At 38.7% G+C, this 20,616-nt stretch overlaps 1 protein-coding gene across 1 annotated transcript in view; it reads left to right on the top strand.

Moving 5' to 3' along the window:
- The window catches only part of PGGT1B (protein geranylgeranyltransferase type I subunit beta), a 39,072-nt gene extending 19,504 nt beyond the window's left edge, over nt 1-19,568 (top strand). The window contains 7 exon segments of the mRNA XM_038170626.2: nt 1,444-1,595; nt 4,437-4,569; nt 9,672-9,717; nt 11,242-11,426; nt 11,700-11,808; nt 18,853-18,984; nt 18,987-19,568. Coding sequence (XP_038026554.1) covers nt 1,444-1,595; nt 4,437-4,569; nt 9,672-9,717; nt 11,242-11,426; nt 11,700-11,808; nt 18,853-18,984; nt 18,987-19,033 — 804 coding nt within the window. The 3' untranslated portion in view covers nt 19,034-19,568.
- Nucleotides 19,569-20,616: the final 1,048 nt, after the last annotated feature.

The raw sequence follows: 20,616 nt of genomic DNA, 5'->3' as shown, positions 1-20,616 counted from the left end.
GTGGAGTGCTCCTTGGGAAGCCTGTCTGGGACTGGAGCATCTTTTCTGGGGAGAGGCTGGGAGAGCTGGGGCTGTTCAGCAAGGAGAGGCTGAAGGGGGTGTCACCAAAATATACACATAGGTGAAGGCAGGTGCAAAGGAGACGTGCCCCATCTTTCAACAGAGATGCCAGGTCTGGAAATCAGGGAGTGAAAGATGCAGCGCTCGACATTCCCTTCTTCCCCTTCTCTGTTGCTTAGACAGAGCTTTTTCGGTGCTGTTGCAGCCACTTGTACTTTGCTTTGTGCCTCCCTTTCCCAACTGTGCGTGATTCCCTAGTGTAAGAACAGTCCCTTGCTGTCTAGTAGGTAGTAGGCATCTTTCTCCCAGCCTCTCATCTCGTAGAATAATAGTCATTTAGGTTGGGAAAGACCTCTTAAGATCATCTTGTCCTCTCTTGAGATCATAGTCCAACCTTTATTTGAAGTAAAGCTTCCTGGCTTTGGAAATAAGCATGATTAAGCCTAAAAAATACCATGTACCTGCAACGCCATCTTATTTAACTTGTTTTTGTACTGTTCTTTGCATGTGTTTTCAGGTTGAATTGCAAAATAAAAAAAATTGCAATTAACAGAGTCCTTGTAAAGTGTGTTTCAAAAGCTTGCTTGGCACAGACGCTCAACATGGAAATGGCTTTTATCATGCTTAAAAACAAAGAAAAAGTCATCTTCCTTTTTCTGCAAACTGGGCCATCCCAAAGCCATCCTGTTAGGTGTATTTTGTGTTGTAATGCAGTGTACAATCCAGGATGTACCTACACCGCAGGGAAAAATAATAAATTTGGTGCAGCTGCATTAATGTCCCCTGACACCCATTTTGTGATTTGTACCATGTGACTTCTCATCATTTAGCTCTAATTGAAGCTTCTCATTTGACTTTATTTGCTGTCTGAATACTTTGTTTAAGCTCTGGTTATTGTTTTAAAGCAGAGATGAAAGTAGCTGAGGTGCTAATTTGTTATTGCTTCCATTTACAAGAGAGATTACTAGTAATCCCTCACACTGCTTTCTACTTGTAGATCATTAGATTCTAAAATGTCTGTGGAAAGGACTTCTGGAGGCTTGGATGTTTATTAGACTGCTTCCTCAACTCCCAGGAAGCTCATGTCCAGTGTGCCAGAACAAATTTTGGTATAGATGACGTACTGAAAGCTTGCAGAAATACCAGTCTTTGCAAAACCTTATTCCAAACCTTGCTATTGACCAGCTGCTTACAATGGTTGCAAACTGTGCAGTAGCTTGGTTTGATTCAGAACAGTTGAGCAGCATGCTTTCAGTTTAACCATAATTAGTCAACAGAAATGAACTTTGTTTACCTTATTTATTTATGTATTTATTTGATTGCCTGACTGCAATATAAGGGCTTATGATGTATCAATGCTTTGTTTCTCCTGTTTTTTTCTAGGGTCCGGGTATATCTCATCCCTATGATAGCGGGCACATAGCAATGACTTACACGGGTCTGTCATGTCTGGTTATTCTTGGAGATGATTTAAGTCGAGTAAATAAAGATGCCTTACTGGCAGGACTGAGAGCTCTCCAGCTGGAGGATGGAAGGTAAAAAACACTTTATATTTTACAACACTTTGGAAGATTAATATAAAACGCAGATGTGGAATGAAACATAGTAAACATGGTTCTTGTGAAAACAATCTTACAATATCATCTTTCTGTCAGTAAATATTTTGGCAAGTGTTAGTAAGAGAACACATGCTAGTGTACAAGACCAAACAGTACTTTGTGTCTAGTTTTTTTTTCATATGTATAATGATGATGTTTGCTTAACAGCTGTGGGCACATAGGATTGGAAAGTTAATGGATTGATCTTATTTTTTTTCTGTGCTGTGTCATTCAGGTAAGTGAGGTGTTTATATTCTCTGTTTTGTTTTTTTGTAATTCCCTGGAGTACTGTTAAGATGGTGTTTGCTCTGCTTTGTGGGACAAAGACCTCCATTCAGATGTGAAGATTTCACAGATTTCACAGATTCAGGATATCTATATACAGGATGAATTAACCAATATTACTTATAATAGTAACATTATAAAGGTATTACTAAACTTCCTTGTGAGATTCATTTACATACATTTTTTAATAGATGGTATATACCACTTGATCTACTTCATGTTCTTTTTCGTGAGTGGTGGTGGGCATTAATGCAAACCGAAGCAGGTAGCTAATGAAAGCTTCTGCTAGGGCCCATGATCTGTCTGCTTTGAAATTTTACTGAATAATTTTTGAAAAAATACTCTAAGAAATTCAGAATTACAAAAATTGTTGATCTTGAAGTAGTTATATTTCACTTCACTAGGAAATTGCTGTCATTTACTCGTTATGGAGCTGTTGTTCTGTTCAAAAGACTTTGTATTGTATAGATGTTTTCTATAATTAAAACTTTTTTTTTTTTTAATGGAACGTAACTATTAAAATGTAGTGTAATGTGTGCACAAGTCTCCAAAATATTCGGAATGTAAGTGGTGAATATGAGCTGTATGATGCACCACAACCTGTTATTTGCAACTGCAGACTGACTTTAATGGGCCACATGTATATGTGTAGAGATACATACATATATATATATATATATATATATATATATATATATATACAGATACGTATATATGTATGTGTACATGCAAATATTTGTTAGTCTGCCTTAGTTTACAGTTTCTTCAAACACATGGAGGTGCCTGTTCAATTCCTCTAAGCATTCATATTAGATACTGGACTATTCTTGTTGTTAAAGAGTCTCCAAAAGCTTGACAAGGGGATGAGGTGCTCCCAACACACTGTCGTCTTCAAGCAGTTGCTTCCTGTCTTGCCTGATCACAGCAATGAGCAGTGTGCAGTTAACCTCTTTTATGTGTTTGTGTCACAAATGGTTTTAATGTGCAGACTTGCACTCATATTTGATGCGGGGTTTTGTATTTGCTGCTGAAGATAGCCAGCTAAACCCTAGAGGTGTAGGAGAGTGCTTTGCTTGTCTCAGGGGTAGAATTGTTGGGCAGGAGTCAACTTATAGTATGACACACTTTCCTACCTACAAAAACCACTTTTACTGCACCAAAATGAAAGGATGTGTGAAGGCACTTGCTTGCATCTTGTCCAGGTAGAAATATCAAATAACCCAAATGATGGAAACAAATTTTCCTGGTGTTACCCTAGTATAAGTATTCTAGTCTTTGGATTTGTTTCTTGTATTTTATTAACTAAAAAAATGGGGTTTTAAGTGTTAGAGTAAATATTTAAATAAAGGTGTGCGTTTCTACCTTACCTTGGCTGAATGTGATTTAAGTATCTGGATGCGCTGTCACCTAGGGGTGGAGAAAAGCTGTACACCACAATGCTGGCATATCTCAAGAAGTGTCCTGGTTCCCAGAATGTCCTTCACCATATCCAGAGAGTGATGGTTTTCATCCCCCATCCAAGCTGCAGAGAGTAGGGCCTGACATGGCTGGGGTTAAGAGAAGTGAAAATATCTCCCAGTAGATATTGGAGGCTATTGTATGCAAAAAGATAATAGGGTACATGCTGGAATCCCAGGGCCAAAGTGGGAGTATCATAGTGGCAATGGTGGTACTTGAAATTCACCTTTCTGTCTGTAAAGTCAGAAGTGTTTTTTGTTTGTTTGTTTGTTTTTGAGAAGAGAGATGACAGGAAGACAGATCAAAATATTCTTTTTATTGTTCTGGCTTCTTGCACCTGTTTAATTCTTTAAAAAAAATATTCCAACCAACCCTTTGAGTGAAACAGAGACTTGTCACATAGCAAATCACAGCATCCATCCTTTTAGGGATCTCAGCACAGGATCATACAGGACAGCACAGGATAGCATAGGTACAACAAAATGTTCTTTGGAAAGAATGTAGCCATAAGAAATCAAAGCCTGTATTGCAGGTAATTTCCAATATTTGTATTAGAAATAGTGATGGGAGTACTATTTATACATACGTGAGAATCTGATCCTGAAGTTAGAGTCAGAAAAGCTACGTAGGCTATGAAGATTTCTAGGAATGCAAAAATATCTGCCAAGAACAGCAAGTGCTACAATAGTAACTCATATGTCAGTATATCGTGTGATAGGTGAAAGAATGTAAGCATTCATTAACATCTTTGGATAAATAAAGACATTTTGATAAATAAAGTCATTGCACGTTGCTGGAAACAGTTCTGCAAGCCCCTAGTTGTTAACAGTTCTGTTCATTCTGTTTGACTTAGAAACATCCTCTGAAAAGAAAATCTAGTGTACCTTTGGATTATAGTTGTATGAATACTGTAAATAGAAGTAGGTAACTTGTTTTGAAAGGAAAGGCCTTAAATGCAATTCCTTAAAAGGCAACTCACAACTTCTAATATGAAAAGCTATACAAGATATGTAATGAGAGAAACCTTTCTTTCAGTTTCTGTGCAGTGCTGGAAGGAAGCGAGAATGATATGAGGTTTGTGTACTGTGCTTCCTGCATCTGCTACATGCTTGATAACTGGTCAGGCATGGATATGAAGAAAGCGATAGACTACATTAGAAGAAGCATGGTGAGTATTCGAAAAGCGTTACTTCTTATTACACTTTAAAGTTATTAGTTCTATTTCATCATGACTAAAAGTCTTTCCATCCAAATTGAAATATTAAGCTAATGTTTCTTTTCTGTTCCTACTTCAGTGAGATGAAAATGGAAAAGTACTTTCCTTTTTGCATTTTTATTTTCATTGTAATATGTATACTTAAAAAAATAATTGGTTGTTTATGAGCACCTTAACCTAATTTAACCTAAGTTAAATTAGCTCTGACCCCTTTTCTCTTTAAAACTTGTTCTGAAGTTGAAAGCAAGATTTTAAAACTGGGGGTCTGAAGCTCCTACAGCTGACAAAAAATGCATAAAAGATCAGTAAAATCCTCAAATATAAATGAGCTGTAGTCCTGCTTTTTAAATGATATACAAAATCAAAGCAAAAACTAATTATTGCCATCCCTTCAAGCTCCCAGTCATGCACTTTCTTTAATTATTTATTAGACATTTGGAATGAAGGAAATACTAGTATGTGACTTTTTTTTCTGTGTCTGTGCAAGCTGTTTTTGTTTGGAGTGAGAGAGTTTTTAGTTACCGTTCGTGTCAGTTTGGGTAGTGGGTATTAAAAGACCACGTAGCCTGAGTTTACTATTATAATGAGAGGCTGCACATGCAGAAAAGCTGAAGAACTAGTGTTTTCTTAGCATACAAATGATGTGAGACATGATCTGTGTGGATTGTAAAGAGAAAAAAAAAAACCTTGAACACAGGGTGGAACTTTTGAAGGTACTTGGCAGTAAACTAATGCTTAAATTCATTAATTCTCTATATATGGCTAGTTCATCTAAATTACTGTGTAACTTAGTTTAAATATGAAAATTACATGATACCTCTAAATACATATATCCAGCAGACTTTCGGTATATCCGTTAATGAGCAAAAATAATTTTTAAATGATGTTTTTGTTGGTTTAATTTTATTTTCCAAGATGAGAACAAATGATTTTCAAAGAAGTGGAAAACTTCCTCTCTCATCCACTTTGATCTTTCTCAGCTGTGTTCCTTTCCCTAACCATCCCGTAATGTGCTTGCATACCCCTGCGTGCTCATTAAAGCACCCCATAAGTTTTATACAGACACAGAATTCTCCTCCCCTGCATCCCATGTGAAGCCATGTAATCCCTGCTTAGCGCTGGTTTCCAGGCTGAGGATATCCCTGCAGACTCCACTCAGTGGGTTTCCCACCAGGGACAACAGTTTCCCTGTTCTCCTTTGATAGCGTGAGGGATAAGCCGAGTCAGGGTGCTCACTTCAGAGCAAAATCTTCACCCTGTTGCTCCGTACATCACATCAGAAATGAGATGATTACATGGAATTGGGCAGAAATATGTAAAGTAAAAAATGGCACTGAAAAACACAGTAAGTACAGAACAACTGTTAGTTTTTAAAACGAGAACTGGGGGGTATCTTATAGGGTTACTGATAAAGCAGGCACGTGGAAAAACCCGGAGGGTTGCTGTCTACAGTGATCTTGAAATGAATTGACAGACTGCTTCTAGACTCTTGGCATTAATTCTTTAACCTGTGAATTCCAACTTCTGTGATTCTGCTGGGAAAAACGACCCAATTCCATATATATATGGAATATATATATATATATATATATGGAATATATATATATATATGGAAATTGAAGCCTGAACAGAATAGAGCAAGAAACCTTTTCCTCTTGGAAACACATATATTAATACTTCAGTCAACCAGTGAAGTAAAACTGGAGTCTGAGCATGGTCAAACTCCAGAAGATGCTGTGGAAAACACTAGATCTTTTCAAGGCTAGCTAAGAGAGATTTAGCCCAGGAGATTTTGTCAGGCAGCAGTCTCCTTAGGGCATACTAATGTGTAGCAGGAGATAAAGCATTCCTGTCCACGTTTACTGTAAACTGGTAAATTGACCATGCTCTGTGTTCAGTAGGACTTACACTTTTTAAAAGTGTTGATTTATTGTGAATGTAGAACAGAGTTGGTATACACATGCACAGTAGTTTTGTTTGTGTTTTCTGGGTGTGCTGCTGAGTGGCCATACCAGTACGTATCTCAGTGCACTAACTGGGTGACAAGGCGCTTCTAGGCAAACACACAAAATCTTGGCTTCATGCTTGGTCACATGGCAGAGCTGAAGATGTGTCCAAAGAACGCTCAGATGTATTGAGAGGGAACCCTTTGTGAAAATCATTTTACAGTGGTTGTGCCTCCTTCCTCTCACTCATCTCTTTGCATGACCTGCCTTGAGATGTGCTCAAATTCAATTCAATCATATCTCAAGTATCACAAAGTATAAAACAGGTAGATTTATTATTCCTTAATACTATATTACTATAGTATAGTTATTATATTACTATAGACTTTCTTGAAAATACTTTCTCCTGTTTTCCTACAATGTTACCTCGTCTTGCATTGCTTGCCAGTAAGCTGCTAAAGGTATGGTTTTGTTTGACTACCCTGTGTCATTGGCAAATAGATGAAACAAGTGTAGTTCACAAACTTTTTTCAGTTATTCAAATTTGCATGTAAGTGAATTACTGCTAATTTGGATGGAGAGTAACATCACTGCTTAGACAGTGAACTGTAAAAAAAGCCTTCTGGATTCCTCGTTAGTGGTGCAGTATCAGAATTCTGACATACATAATACAGCTGAAGGACAGGGAATCCATATAGGTAGGTGCATCAAGTAGAGCAGCAAACGGTAACGTGAAATGATGGTGTTGCTTTACTCTGGAAAGTAACTGTCAAAAAGAATGAAACCTCTGTACAGAAGATTATTATCAATCGACTAAAAACTGTTTATACAGTACTGATCACAAAAATAAAAAAGATCATTTCTATTGTCATCAGAATTGTCAGGTTCTAGTCTCACAGTTTTTATCAGTATGAGTCGATTTCGGCTTACATATTCAAAGGTCAGATGTATTACTAATTTAAAAAGAGCAGACACTCAGATGCTGAAATTTTGAATGACTTCAGCAAACATGCATTCTTAAATGCTACAGTTTTCACCGTTTCTTGATTTACCGCAAATGTGGCCTTAAGTAGATATACTGCAAGAATTTAAGTGTAGCATCTGTTTTTCCTAATACGGTAGAGTACTCTCTAAATGCAGGTATATATGTCTGTTGATTAATTGTGATATAGTAGCTGGTTGTGAAACTTCTGGAGTGAAGGTTTAGAGTGTGAAGTAAAGATTGTCCTAACTGAATCTACATATTTCCTGAGGACAGTATTTTATTATGTAGCATTCTTGTAGTAGAAACCTCGGCTTTTTTTGCGTTTATTTTCCTAGGCCTGTTCAAAAGGACAAAGAACTAAAAGTATTTCTGTAGTTCTTTAACACACACAAGTCCCCAAAGAGTAGCTGCCACCTGTAAATACATAGGCACCAATCAGCCAAAGGTCCACTATTACCTATTAAAATTTCCAGCTAATTCTACAGCCCAGTAAGTGTGCATCCCAACAGCTGTCTGGGATGTGTACTTAACAGCTTTTCTGCAGAGCTAATTACTTTGTCATACATGAAGTAAACCACCTCCTTTTACAATTACTGTTTGTAGAGTTAATTAGCTTACTCAGTTTAGGTTTGCTAATCAGTTTGCCTTTGCTTAGCCATTAATGGGCCCATGGAGTGAGGTAGCACATTTGGATTGCCTTTGCGAAAGGTACTGCAGAGTTTAAAGTAAATTTGCACTGTGTTTTAACATTCAGATGTTGATGGTCATTACTTAAAGTGGGTTTGTACTTTGGAAGTTCAAGCTGCAGTTTGAACTTTGTTGCTTCTAGTTGCTTCAACTTGCAGCAACAACTCAAAAACTGAGAAATACAGTTTTTGTGTGTTGCTTCCACATCTGGTTTTGTTTCCTTTTTCTTTCTCCCTAATATGAGCCTTAAAAACAGACCTACAAAGTAATATAATTCTTAGTTAATACCTAAGGATGTGACAGTTGCCGTAGCCATTGTTTGGTTAGGACTATGGGAGTCATTGGTGGTCTTTCAAGATGTCCTGCATCTTCTAGCCACTATTAAATGTTTTGAAGAAAACGTGAAAAATTCATAGTCCAGAAAAAAAAGTAATTGTTCTCTATCTAATCAGAACATGAAGCAATCATTAATTGAACTGCTGATATGGAAGGAGTAGGATCTGTGTAGTTTAACTTTGAAAGTTAAATATAAAAGGTTGAATTATTTTTCTTCCCACTAAACACTTTGGCATTTGTCCAGTGATAATGTATTGGTTATTAAGTATTCCATAAACACTTGTAAAATAGGCATGTTCCATTTTATGAATAACATACTGTGTTCTCTTGTTCCTTATCATGCAGAATGCTTTAGTGAATTTGTAGTGAAGAGAGATTGTTATTCTTACATTTACAATATTACCCATTCTTAGATTCTTGCTCATAACAGATCTGTACTATAATACTTCTGCTGCTTTGTTCGTCAGAGTGAAGCTCCTGATTCTTCTTTCACTTAACAAAGTGGTTTTAGAGCATTGTGAATTATTTTTTAACAATCATATTTTACAGGATAGATTAAGTTTAGTAAAATAGCATGCCTTTTTATGTTGCTGCTTCTGGTCTCCTCTCACTTCAGCCTGGTGTTCTTGCTCCTAACTAAAACATTTCTTATACTTCAGTGTTGTGTATACAGTATTAACCTGCATTTTGTTTTTTAGTATGTTAATGAGGTTTTGAGACAGATTTCATTTATGTGTTTAATTTTGTTTGGAATTACATGAGCATTAAAGAAAAAATGAAGCTTTTTCATTACAAAAAAGGAAAATGGATATCTATCTGCATCATATGCTTTCCCTTTTTGGCAAAGAAATATTTACCTATTTCTAGACACTTAACTAAAATGAGGTAAAAAGTCATAAAAGCTGTCTTTTATTGTACTGAAACAAAGCTGATCAGTTAACAATATTGTGCCAAGAATTTCTTGAGGCATAGGTTCAGAATTTAACTATTTTTAGATGGTCATTATAGTCTGATGATTTTGCTAGTAAACTGAGAAATTGCAATGTCTGTAAAAGTGATTTGGCTCTGAAGTAACTGGTTTGTACATTTTTTTTCTTCAGTCCTATGATAATGGCTTGGCACAAGGAGCTGGACTGGAATCTCATGGTAAGAATGTTAAAATACTCTCTTTTTAAGACTGGAATTGTGAAATGCTGTAACAAGTTCAGGGTATGTCATGCCTTTCCTTCTTTTTCTAATTTTAAGGAAGTGGGATGAGGAGGAACAAATCTAGAACATGCCTCACCATACTATCTTCCTTCTTCTCTTAGTTTCTGCTTAATATCAGACCAGATAGACACTTGATATACCAGCTCTGATATTTTTACCTCATGAATGTTTTGTTGAAAGATGTTAGATCTGATGTCTTGATGACAGAGCAAACCTTTTCATCGTGTACCATTGCTACTCAGTGCATTTATCTGCATGAGATTTTATGCAATGCACCTGATAATCTCCAGTTTCAGCACCTCTTAGTTAAACCTAGAAGCATTTCCCCTGACAGACTGCACCACCCGTTGGAGGCTCAAATCTTGAAGACACACACTTTTGTAAAAAAGAGGTAACTTCGAAGATAGGAATTTCCAAGAGACTGATATTTTTAAGCAAAGTATTTTTCTATGCTATGAAGTAGTTGGTCTCTTCCTGACAAAGAAAGTTCTTACTTTTATGTGACTGATACTAAATCTCTCAGATGTTTGTTAGTTTTATCCTTGGAGTTGAAATTCTGAAGTATTCCAACTGTGTTCTTCCTGCAGGAAGGAAGACGTTGAAAAACTTAAACTATACCCCAACATACTTAACTAAATTAATGTAGAATGCTGATAACACATAGCATTATTTCAGTTACCCTTCCTGCATTTCAGCATTAGAAAGAAGATAACCTTATAGTTGCCTGTGGTCTTCTAGCACCGGAGTTGTATAAAGAACTTTGAGCCCTGAGTCATATATCAACATCTCTCCTACGTTCTTTCCCCGGGCTGTAACTTTATCATTGCAGATAATAGGCTCAGAATGAGTTTTAGTGGGTTTTAAAAAGTGATAGCAATGATGCACAAACAACGTGAATTTCTCTTCCAATTGCTTACAGATTCCTTGACAACAAAAAATTTTGTAGAAACATAATTTGTGTTGGTGACAACCATGAGAATCCAGCAGTCTTTTCATCATATTAACCATGCCTTAATTTTTTCCTAATACTTCTGGGGCTTTCTGATCATCAGACACTTCTGGTTTTCTTCTCTTGGGCATTGTATCTGAAATTGCATTTGGCATTTCTGCTTCAGTTCAGTTGCTAGCTTCTCAATAGCTTTCTTGTGTAAGTTTAATATGAAGAAGTGTTTTCTGCTGCATTTACTCATCCCCAGGCTGCTGTGTAATGTAAATTATGCAGCATTGAAAGCCTCCAAATTCAGTAAAATGAATTCAAGTTTATTTGTGCAAGAATTGTTTATTCGTTTGTTTGTTTCCTCGATATATGTACTGAAGTATTTTTATTTGTTTGGATTTTAGATGTAAAAGATGCTTTCATACTTGCAGAAATCTATTGATGAAATTGCCACTACTCTAATTGAAGTTCTGACTGAACAGGCTTCCCTGAAAAAGTGCTCATTAACAACCATTTCTTCACAGGTGGCTCTACATTTTGTGGTATTGCATCTCTGTGTTTGATGGGTAAATTGGAAGAAGTTTTTTCAGAAAAAGAACTGAACAGAATAAGAAGGTGGTGTATAATGAGACAACAGAATGGCTACCATGGACGACCCAACAAACCCGTAGACACTTGCTATTCCTTTTGGGTGGGCGCCACATTGAAGGTAGTGTACAAAACAGCCACAGGATAGTTACTGTTTTGTCTTGGTTTCCTTAAACATCATACCATTTCAAAGAGTTACACCTTTGGCATCAGTATGTAAATATGCACAGAAAACTGTAAAGGTTTTATATCATGCAAGAACGCAGGATTTGGAGGTTTACCAGCTTATTGCTCTATTGCACTGCTTATCTACATAGGTAGGCACTGTATTTTAGTATTAAAAATACACTAAGGTTTAGTATATTACTGTAACAGTCTACTTTCTTCTTTTCAGCTGTTGAACGTATTCCAATACACAAATTTTGAGAAAAACCGAAATTATATCCTGTCAACTCAAGATCGCCTTGTTGGTGGATTTGCCAAGTGGCCAGATAGCCATCCAGGTATATTTACTTTTCAAAATCATGCAAGTGTGTTAAAAGCTGTTTCCAAAAGTATGTTTCCAGCAGTCAGATATTTGAGAGGTGTAAGGGAAGTTTTTTCCCCAGTCTCTTTCAAAAAGTAAATTAAAAAAATATATAGTGGAATTTTCATGATTTAAAAGAAAGACAGGGGGTGTATTTTTTTCTTGCTGAACCACTGAGCAAGTGAGCTATTGTTTAGACTAACACTGAAAGAGTATGACTCTGTTCAGAGCTGGACAAGCCTTTCTGAATGTGTTTAACTGTTCCAATTAAGGAATGCATTGTACAATGGGTATCTTCATAAATGTTTTGATTAAAATATTTCAGACCATTCTCTTTCTTAATAAGGGAATCCTTTAAGCTTGTGCAGAAGTCATTGATGTATTTAATCAACTTGAAGCATAGATTGTTATGATTTATATATTATAGTGACTCAGAAAGAAGTAGCATATCTGAAAGTCAATTACTGTTATCATCTTGCAATTGTGTAATTTGAAATAACAAAAAGCTTGAAAAGATAAAAAATCTTCTCATTTGAAATAATTTTGCAAGATGCTAGAGTGCAACAAAGGTATTGCAAAGTTGTAAAAGTTGGCCCAGTAATGTTGCTGAGTGGCATTTTGTACAGGGAAGATAAACAGCCTGTAAACTTAATAAACAAAAGAAAAATGTAGACGTAATAAAGGATGAGACCGTTTTGAATCTGTGCAGATATTTCATCCTTTCCTCACTTCACTTCACTTCACTTTGAGCAACAGTTGAGAATTTGTTGTGGTAGACCAAGACAATGTATGTGATAGATATGTTCCCCCTGTATCCCTGAAAACCTGCTTAGGTTTCCTGAGGACTAAATATATTTTTCCTACAGTAGGTAAATAGTCAGTATCACTTGGAGAAAATATTTCTGTTTATGTTGATGAACCATTTACTTAACAGGCTAAGAAGAATGTACCTGCTTAAAATGCCAGTCATGTGCAAAGTTCCTTAACCCAGCTTTTAACATAGCTGTGATTGAGATACTTGAAAAAGGCAAGACTTCTTATAAAGCTGTTTTGCTTTGATTTGTGTGATGTTCCTGCTTGAACACTGCTGTTTCCTATATAACAAGCTTTTGCTATCTCTTACATTTTCTCATGAGAGTAAGCTCCTTTTGAATGTCCTTTTGAATAAGCTACTACTTGAATGTCCTGGCTGGTCACAGAAATGCAACACAAGGGTTAAAGTAGAGTAGTGATTAACTAGGTTGTTCTATGAACATGCAGAAACTTTGCTGCTATTCCAGACTTTTTTTCTGGTTTGCTCTGACAATTCATACAACACATGTCTTATAAAATTGTCTCTCTTCCTGGATTTTTTGGGGTGGTATTATGTTTGGTACCACTGAATTTAAGTGCTGCAGGAATTTTTCAGGGGCAGGGAAGATTTGCACTTTTGTGATAGGTGGGTTTATTACAGGATTCTTTCCTCAGGCAACTAGTGACTGTAAGTCTGTGTTCAAGTTTTGAAGGAAAGAAAAAAAAGCTAACTGCATCTTTAATCTGAAGAATGACTATAAATGCAGCAATGCAAAATTTTTTTCTATGGATCTGTAATTTCAATGTCATATGCGCACAGTTAAGTTTCCTACAAGTTCAGTCTAGAAACTGGAAGGGAAGCTGTCTTTCTGAATGTTGTATGTCTGCCACAATTAAGATTTCACACTTTGCTAACATGAAGCATCTGTGCAGCTCTGTTGTTGTCAAAAGCGTGCTGGTGGTTAAGTGTACACACTCATGCTCTTGAAGGCCTTGATGTCCACCAGTGCTGGTCATTCTTTAAGCGATGCCTCCTAGAAGCACAAGAACAGGCAGTTCCTAAATATCGCAAGTCAAGCAGGCGCGGCAGGAGGCCGGCGTGGCTGACCAGGAACATTCTTATGGAGATTAGGAGGAAACAGAGAGTGTTTCGCTACTGGAAGGAGGGCCAGGTGACATGGAAAGAATACAGGGATGCTGTTCGTGTTTGTAGGAAGAAAATTCGTGTGGCTAAAGCACACCTAGAGTTGAAGCTGGCTGTGTCTGTGAGAGAAAATAAAAAGGGTTTTTTTAGATATGTGAATGGAAAAAGGAGAACTAAAGAATACATAGGGCCGCTCCTTGATAGGGAAGGTCTCCTCACAGACAATGACATAGGCAAAGCAGAGACGCTTAACGCCTTCTTTGCCTCTGTCTTCAATGCCGATGATGGGCTTCAGGACCCAGGGTGCCCCGAGCTGGAGGACCGGGACGGTGGGGATGACAAACTCCCTACCGACCCTGAACGTGTGCGGGATTTGCTACTCCACCTGGATCCCTACAAGTCCATGGGTCCGGATGGGATTCATCCCCGGGTGCTGAAAGAGCTGGCGGACGTCATCGCGGAACCTCTCTCAATTATTTTTCAACGATCCTGGGAGTCTGGAGAGGTCCCGGTAGACTGGAAGCTGGCAAATGTTGTGCCGATTTTCAAGAAGGGTCAGAAAGAAGACCCTAGCAATTACAGGCCTGTCAGTCTCACGTCAGTGCCTGGTAAAATCATGGAGAAGATGGTTCTCGAACGTATTGAGGCGCACCTGGGGGACAAAGCAGTCATTGGTCCCAGCCAGCATGGGTTTGTGAAGGGTAGGTCCTGCCTAACTAACCTGATATCCGTTTATGATAAGATCACCCGTATGGTGGACCAAGGGAAACCAGCTGATGTGATTTTTTTGGACTTCAGCAAGGCTTTTGACACGGTTTCCCATAGGATCCTACTGGACAAAATGTCCAGCATACAGCTAAATAAAAACATCATACGATGGGTGAGCAATTGGCTAACGGGCAGGGCCCAAAGGGTTATGGTGAATGGGGCTGCGTCAGGCTGGCGGGCGGTCACCAGTGGGGTCCCTCAAGGCTCCATTTTAGGGCCGGTACTTTTCAATATTTTTATAAACGGATGTAGGAATAGAAGGTATTTTGAGCAAGTTTGCTGATGACACCAAACTTGGAGGAGTTGTGGACTCGAATGAGGGTGGAAAGGCCTTGCAGAGGGATCTGGATAGGTTGGAGAGCTGGGCGATCGCCAACCGCATGAAGTTCAATAAGAGCAAGTGCCGGGTCCTGCACCTGGGACGGGGAAACCCTGGCTGCACGTACAGACTGGGCGATGAGACGCTGGAGAGCAGCCTAGAAGAGAGGGATCTGGGGGTCGTGGTAGACAACAAGTTGAATATGAGTCAGCAGTGTGCCCTGGCAGCCAGGAGGGCCAACCGTGTCCTGGGGTGCATCAAGCACGGCATCGCTAGTAGGTCGAGGGAGGTGATTGTCCCGCTCTACTCTGCGCTGGTGCGGCCTCACCTCGAGTACTGTGTGCAGTTCTGGGCACCACAGTATAAAAAGGACATGAAACTGTTGGAGAGTGTCCAGAGGAGGGCTACGAAGATGGTGAAAGGCCTGGAGGGGAAGACGTATGAGGAACGGCTGAGGGCACTGGGCCTGTTCAGCCTGGAGAAGAGGAGGCTGAGGGGAGACCTCATCGCAGTCTACAACTTCCTCGTAAGGGGGTGTCGAGAGGCAGGAGACCTTTTCTCCATTAACACCAGTGACAGGACCCACGGGAACGGGGTTAAGCTGAGGCAGGGGAAGTTTAGGCTTGACATCAGGAGGGGGTTCTTCACAGAGAGAGTGGTTGCACACTGGAACAGGCTCCCCAGGGAAGTGGTCACTGCACCGAGCCTGTCTGAATTTAAGAAGAGATTGGACTGTGCACTTAGTCACATGGTCTGAACTTTTGGGTAGACCTGTGCGGTGTCAAGAGTTGGACTTGATGATCCTTAAGGGTCCCTTCCAACTCAGGATATTCCATGATTCTATGATTCTATGTTGACTTAATGTAAATTCAAAATGAGAAGGTAATGAGAATGGTATGAGTTATCTTGCAAACAAGTGAATACATCTGGTGAGGGTCAGTATGAAATAATTCACTCGCCTTGAAGTATTTAGAGTTTCTAAGTATTTGATAATAGTGGCTTCAATTTGTTTTTGTTACAAAACTCAGATGTGATACAACGTTCAGTAAGTAAGTAGTAAGAATGTGAGAATGTGCCAAGGAAAGGTTTTTATCTCATGAATCTTCTGGATATCACTGTAGTAGCATTATTACTGTTGTATAAAGGGGATATGGACACTGGCTTTCTAGGGAGATTCATAGTTCAAAACAGAATTGCATACCTACTGTATTTGCTCAGTTCTTTATTTACAACTGTCTGATAAACTTATTTGAACATGTCCATATGAGGCAGATGAAAGTGATATTTTCTTTTTTGAAAGTTTCATTCTTAGTAATTAGATTTGCTATCTGAGGTTAATGCCACTTGAAACAAACATTAAACCCCCAAATCCTACAGTTCTACAGAACTTTTCCTTTTTTGTACTGGGTCTGGTGGCTTTGATAAAGTTAATTTTCTTAGCAGTAGCCCGTATGATGCTGTGCTTTGGATTTGTGACCAACACAGTCCTGATAAGACATCAGTGTTTTAGATATTGCCAGACAGTGCTTACACAGCAGCAACAAGGTCTTCTCTGTTTCTCACACTATCCCTTACCATATGGCATCATACTCAGCAATAAAAGCTGGGGGAATGAGGAAGGGAAGACTGTGGCATTTCAGGTGTTTGTTTTCCCAAGCAACCCTTATGTATGATGAGCCCTGTTTTCCTGAAGTGGCTGAACACCTGCCTCCTGATGGGAAGTACTAAGTGAGTGCCTTGTTTTGCTTTACAGGCACATGCACCTTTGCATTACCAGTTGAAATTTTTATATCAGCCAGGGAGTTTTCTCACTTTTGCTCTTCTTTTCCTCTTCTCCCATTCTCCTGGAGGTGGAGGAGGGAAAGAGGGGGAGAAGCCATGTGATGCTTAGCTGCCTACCCAGGTTAAACTGCAACATTTTGCTAGAACATATACATAAACATATTTTTTTTTTAACTTGAGCATAAATCACTACTGGATTTAATAAACCTATAAACTTTTTTTTAAGCTGCTAGATGCACCGCTGTATGCCCCAGGAAGTCATGCAGCAACTGTTATGCATCTTGTTTGTTATCTGTAAATGATAGGCAGTAGAAAAGAAATGGAAGCATGTATGAATTACACATGTTGCAAGAGAAGGATGAAAAGATTTAACATTAATAAAAAAAAGAGCAAGAAGTTGTAAATGTGTGCAATTACTAAATGTAAAACGCTAAAGTGAGTTTTTGCTGTCCTAGTGCATACATTTTGTTGTTTTCTATGCTTGTGAGTTGCTCATGAAACATTTGAGCAAATGTATTTCAGCAGTGAAAAAATGTGTTCTTTCATAGCTTGTAACAGAGTAGTACATAGACTCCATAAATGTGTTTTTTTTTCTAGAATGTGAGTGTTAAGTTGGTATGGGTTTGCAGAACAGTTGAACTTCATAGCTAAACTCACCATGTACGGGTAACTAGGTTTGTATATGATTTTCAGTGCATTTATTACCTCCTGAAGCTGAGTTCACCTTGCCTAACTGCAGTGTTTTTAGTCAGCTGGGCAGCTGAGTTCTACCACAACTGCTATCTGACTACCCCTTCACAAAGGGAGAGGGGAAGAAAATACGATGCAAAGGTCTTAGGGGTTGAGAATAGGACAGGAAGATCATTCAACAATTATCATCACAGGCAAAACTGACTCAGCATAGGGAGATTAATAACATTTATTACGTATAGCTAACAATCTAGAGAAGTGAGAAAAAAGGGAAAGAAACTAAAACCACCCTCCCCTTCCACCCTCTCCCATCACCTTCCCCTGAGCAGCTCAGGGGAATGGGGCCTGCAGTCAGTCCCTGACTCTTCGTCTCTGCCGCTCCCTCAGGGTCCCTCTCTGCCCCTGCTCCCCGTGGGGTCCCTCCCAGGGATGCCGTCCTTCCCCAACTGAGCCTGGGGGGCTGCCCACAGGCAGCAGCTCTTCAAGCACTGCTCCCACACGGCTCCGTCCCACAGGGTCCATCCATCCATCCATCCCCCAGGAGCAAACTGCTCAGGTGGGCGCCAGCTCAGGTTTTTTTCCCCCTTTTCGTAAATCTGTTCTCCCAGAGGCCCTCCTGTCCTTGTAGTCAGATACGACTTCACTTACACGTTAGTAAAAGATTACTGCATGTTGAGAATTTGTAACGGACACATTAATTTGTTAATACTCTCCAAATGTAGTCTGTGATTTCTTGGTCAGATATTCCAATATTGGACTTGCTGTTGCACAGGGTGGGGAGGTTCACTTCTCTTCTTCCCAGCTGGCCCAAGTACAGGTGCATTCTCCTTTCATGTTTTTGCACTAACACTGGTGTATATTGAACCCTTCTGCAAAGCAGTTTCATTCACTAAAATGTCAGAAAACTGTCCGCTTACACTTGCTTATATGTTTCCTGAGTTGCTGTATGTCATGGAGGTTCAGCAAGCTTTAGTCCCTGTGTAAGGCAGGCATCAGCAGCAGAGTGGGGCAGGGGAAAGAACAGCTGTTAGTCATCTGTTACAGCTGATCAAGCCACTTAATGAATTCCTGTTCTTAGGATATTTGCTCAGGAAGCGGGGAAGATAGGTAAGTCTGCACTTCTAAGTCTTGCTGTCTGTCAGCTATTAGTATTACTTTAGTCATCAGTCCACCACATAGCCAAAAAAAATCTTTCATATTTGGGGAAAAAACATTTGCTGTCTTGAAGGAAATTATTTCCAGCTCCTGAAACTCTTTGCTGTTTGGCCTGAGCACTCGGAAGTATAATAATGGGCAAGAATTGTTATAAAATAAAAATGATTCTAGTCTTAGAGATTGTAGACCGTCGGTTCATGCTGGCAGGTTTGAGCAGAAATTGTTTTACTGTGGAAAATATCAAATTTAAAATGTAACAGCTGTGTGTTTTCCTTGGCTGTGATTATTCAGGGGGGCTGAAACCCAGAATACTTGACTGCTACAACTGAAAGACACACAATTCTATTTTTCATATTCTGTCCTCCTTTCAGATGCTTTACATGCCTACTTTGGGATCTGTGGCTTGTCGTTAATCGGAGAATCTGGCATCTGCAAAGTTCATCCTGCCCTGAATGTAAGCACAAGAACCTCAGAGCGCCTTCACCATCTTCACCAGATCTGGAAAACAAGGACTCTAAACAGTGTTCAGACAACACAGACATCTCTACATGACTGATTTACACTTGAATTTAGTTCTGGTAGCATAATTGTAGCCCAAGGTTAAAAGCCATGTATAACCAACGTGCTCTTTTAAGTGCTGGAGTCATGCAATCAGATCTGTGTTGCTGGCATCACTTTGATAGGGGATTATCTTCAGCAGGTTACTCTGCATTATGAAAAAGGGGATATTTTGATTATGTAGATGCTTGTAACCACAGACTGTAAATGGCTCTTCAAATGGCTTTATGTCTAAGAAATCCCTTGAGGCAATTAAACTTCATTTTTATTTTATTTTTTTAAATTTGTGCATACTGTGTCAAAATATATAATGGGAAAGTATTTTCAAAATCTGTTTACATATCATACAGTATAGCACAGAACCTTGGAGTTCTTTATGATCTTGATGTCTGACATATTTTTGGGTAGAGAATATTCCCATATTAAATCTCAGTTAAAAATTACCTTTTATCGTCTACTTTCAGATTCCATAAACTTTGTTAAAAAAATAAAATCAAGTAAATAAAATTATTTTATTCAATATACTGGACTTTCAAAGTTGTGTGGCATCACTAAATGAATTTCATGGTTCTCCTGGGTACCTTCTATACATATGCGGTGGATTGTTAGCCAAAGTGTTTTTATCTGAAATACCATCTTCATGGGATATTAATGAGTGTGTGGTGTTTTGATATATGGCATTATGCTCAAAATAAGCTGCTCTAAGTAAGTCTCTGCTGGCAGACAGACCCAGTATTGATACTTTTCTGGCTGCGTGAGGAACGCTGCATTTGATTATCCTGGAGCAAATCCATACTTGCAAAATCTTGAGCTGTGGCTCCTGAGTTTCACTGCCTGTTACTGTGTTCTCAATTCTAAAGAATAACAGGGTAGAGAACCAGAAGTCATGACACAACAGTGAAAAATCATATTCTGTGGAAAAACTAGTTGATTTCTCAGTGCAAGTAATTTAACCATGTTTTATAGGGCAAAAGCAGCTAATTCTTTTTTTGTTTGTTTGTTTTTGTTGTTTTTTTTTTGTTGTTGTTTGTTGATCTGTCAGCTACTATGCTTATATGGCTTGTTAATATGTGTTTTACATTTCCCCTTGGGCCCCAGTTCTTCTAAAACTTTTTTTTTTTTTCCTGGCTAAATAGCAGCATCTTTCTCAGACTGAATGTTGACAGCAGAGTTTCCCTTTTCTAAAAACTGCAGAAGGCGTATTTGTTTCCCACTAACTCCCACTGTTTCTCAAGCCAGCAAACTGCTTACACCTCTCTGGCATAAACAGAATTTTTGACTGCTTTGGAATCCTTAATCTTTTTTAAGTTGACAAAAATATGTGTTAATAACCAACTCTGCATACATGATTTGCCATTCTTAACATCCAATTCAACATCAAACAAGCAGGTGGTGGGCATTGAGTGTGCCTGTGGAGTGGCTGTTTTGATCCTGACAGACTTGTGTGGTTAACACTAGACTGCATTGCCTTTCACATTTTTGCAGTTACCATGTCTTCTGACTAGAAAATAATGAATGATAAGTTGATAGACGAAAAATTCATAGGTAATGACTTAAAATCCCTTTAAAAACTGAAG

This window comes from Anas platyrhynchos, chromosome Z, assembly GCF_047663525.1.
Source record: "Anas platyrhynchos isolate ZD024472 breed Pekin duck chromosome Z, IASCAAS_PekinDuck_T2T, whole genome shotgun sequence".
Taxonomy (NCBI): Eukaryota; Metazoa; Chordata; class Aves; order Anseriformes; family Anatidae; genus Anas; species Anas platyrhynchos.
The sequence above is the reverse complement of the archived record's forward strand: the minus strand, read 5'-3'. Positions and strand labels throughout refer to the sequence as shown.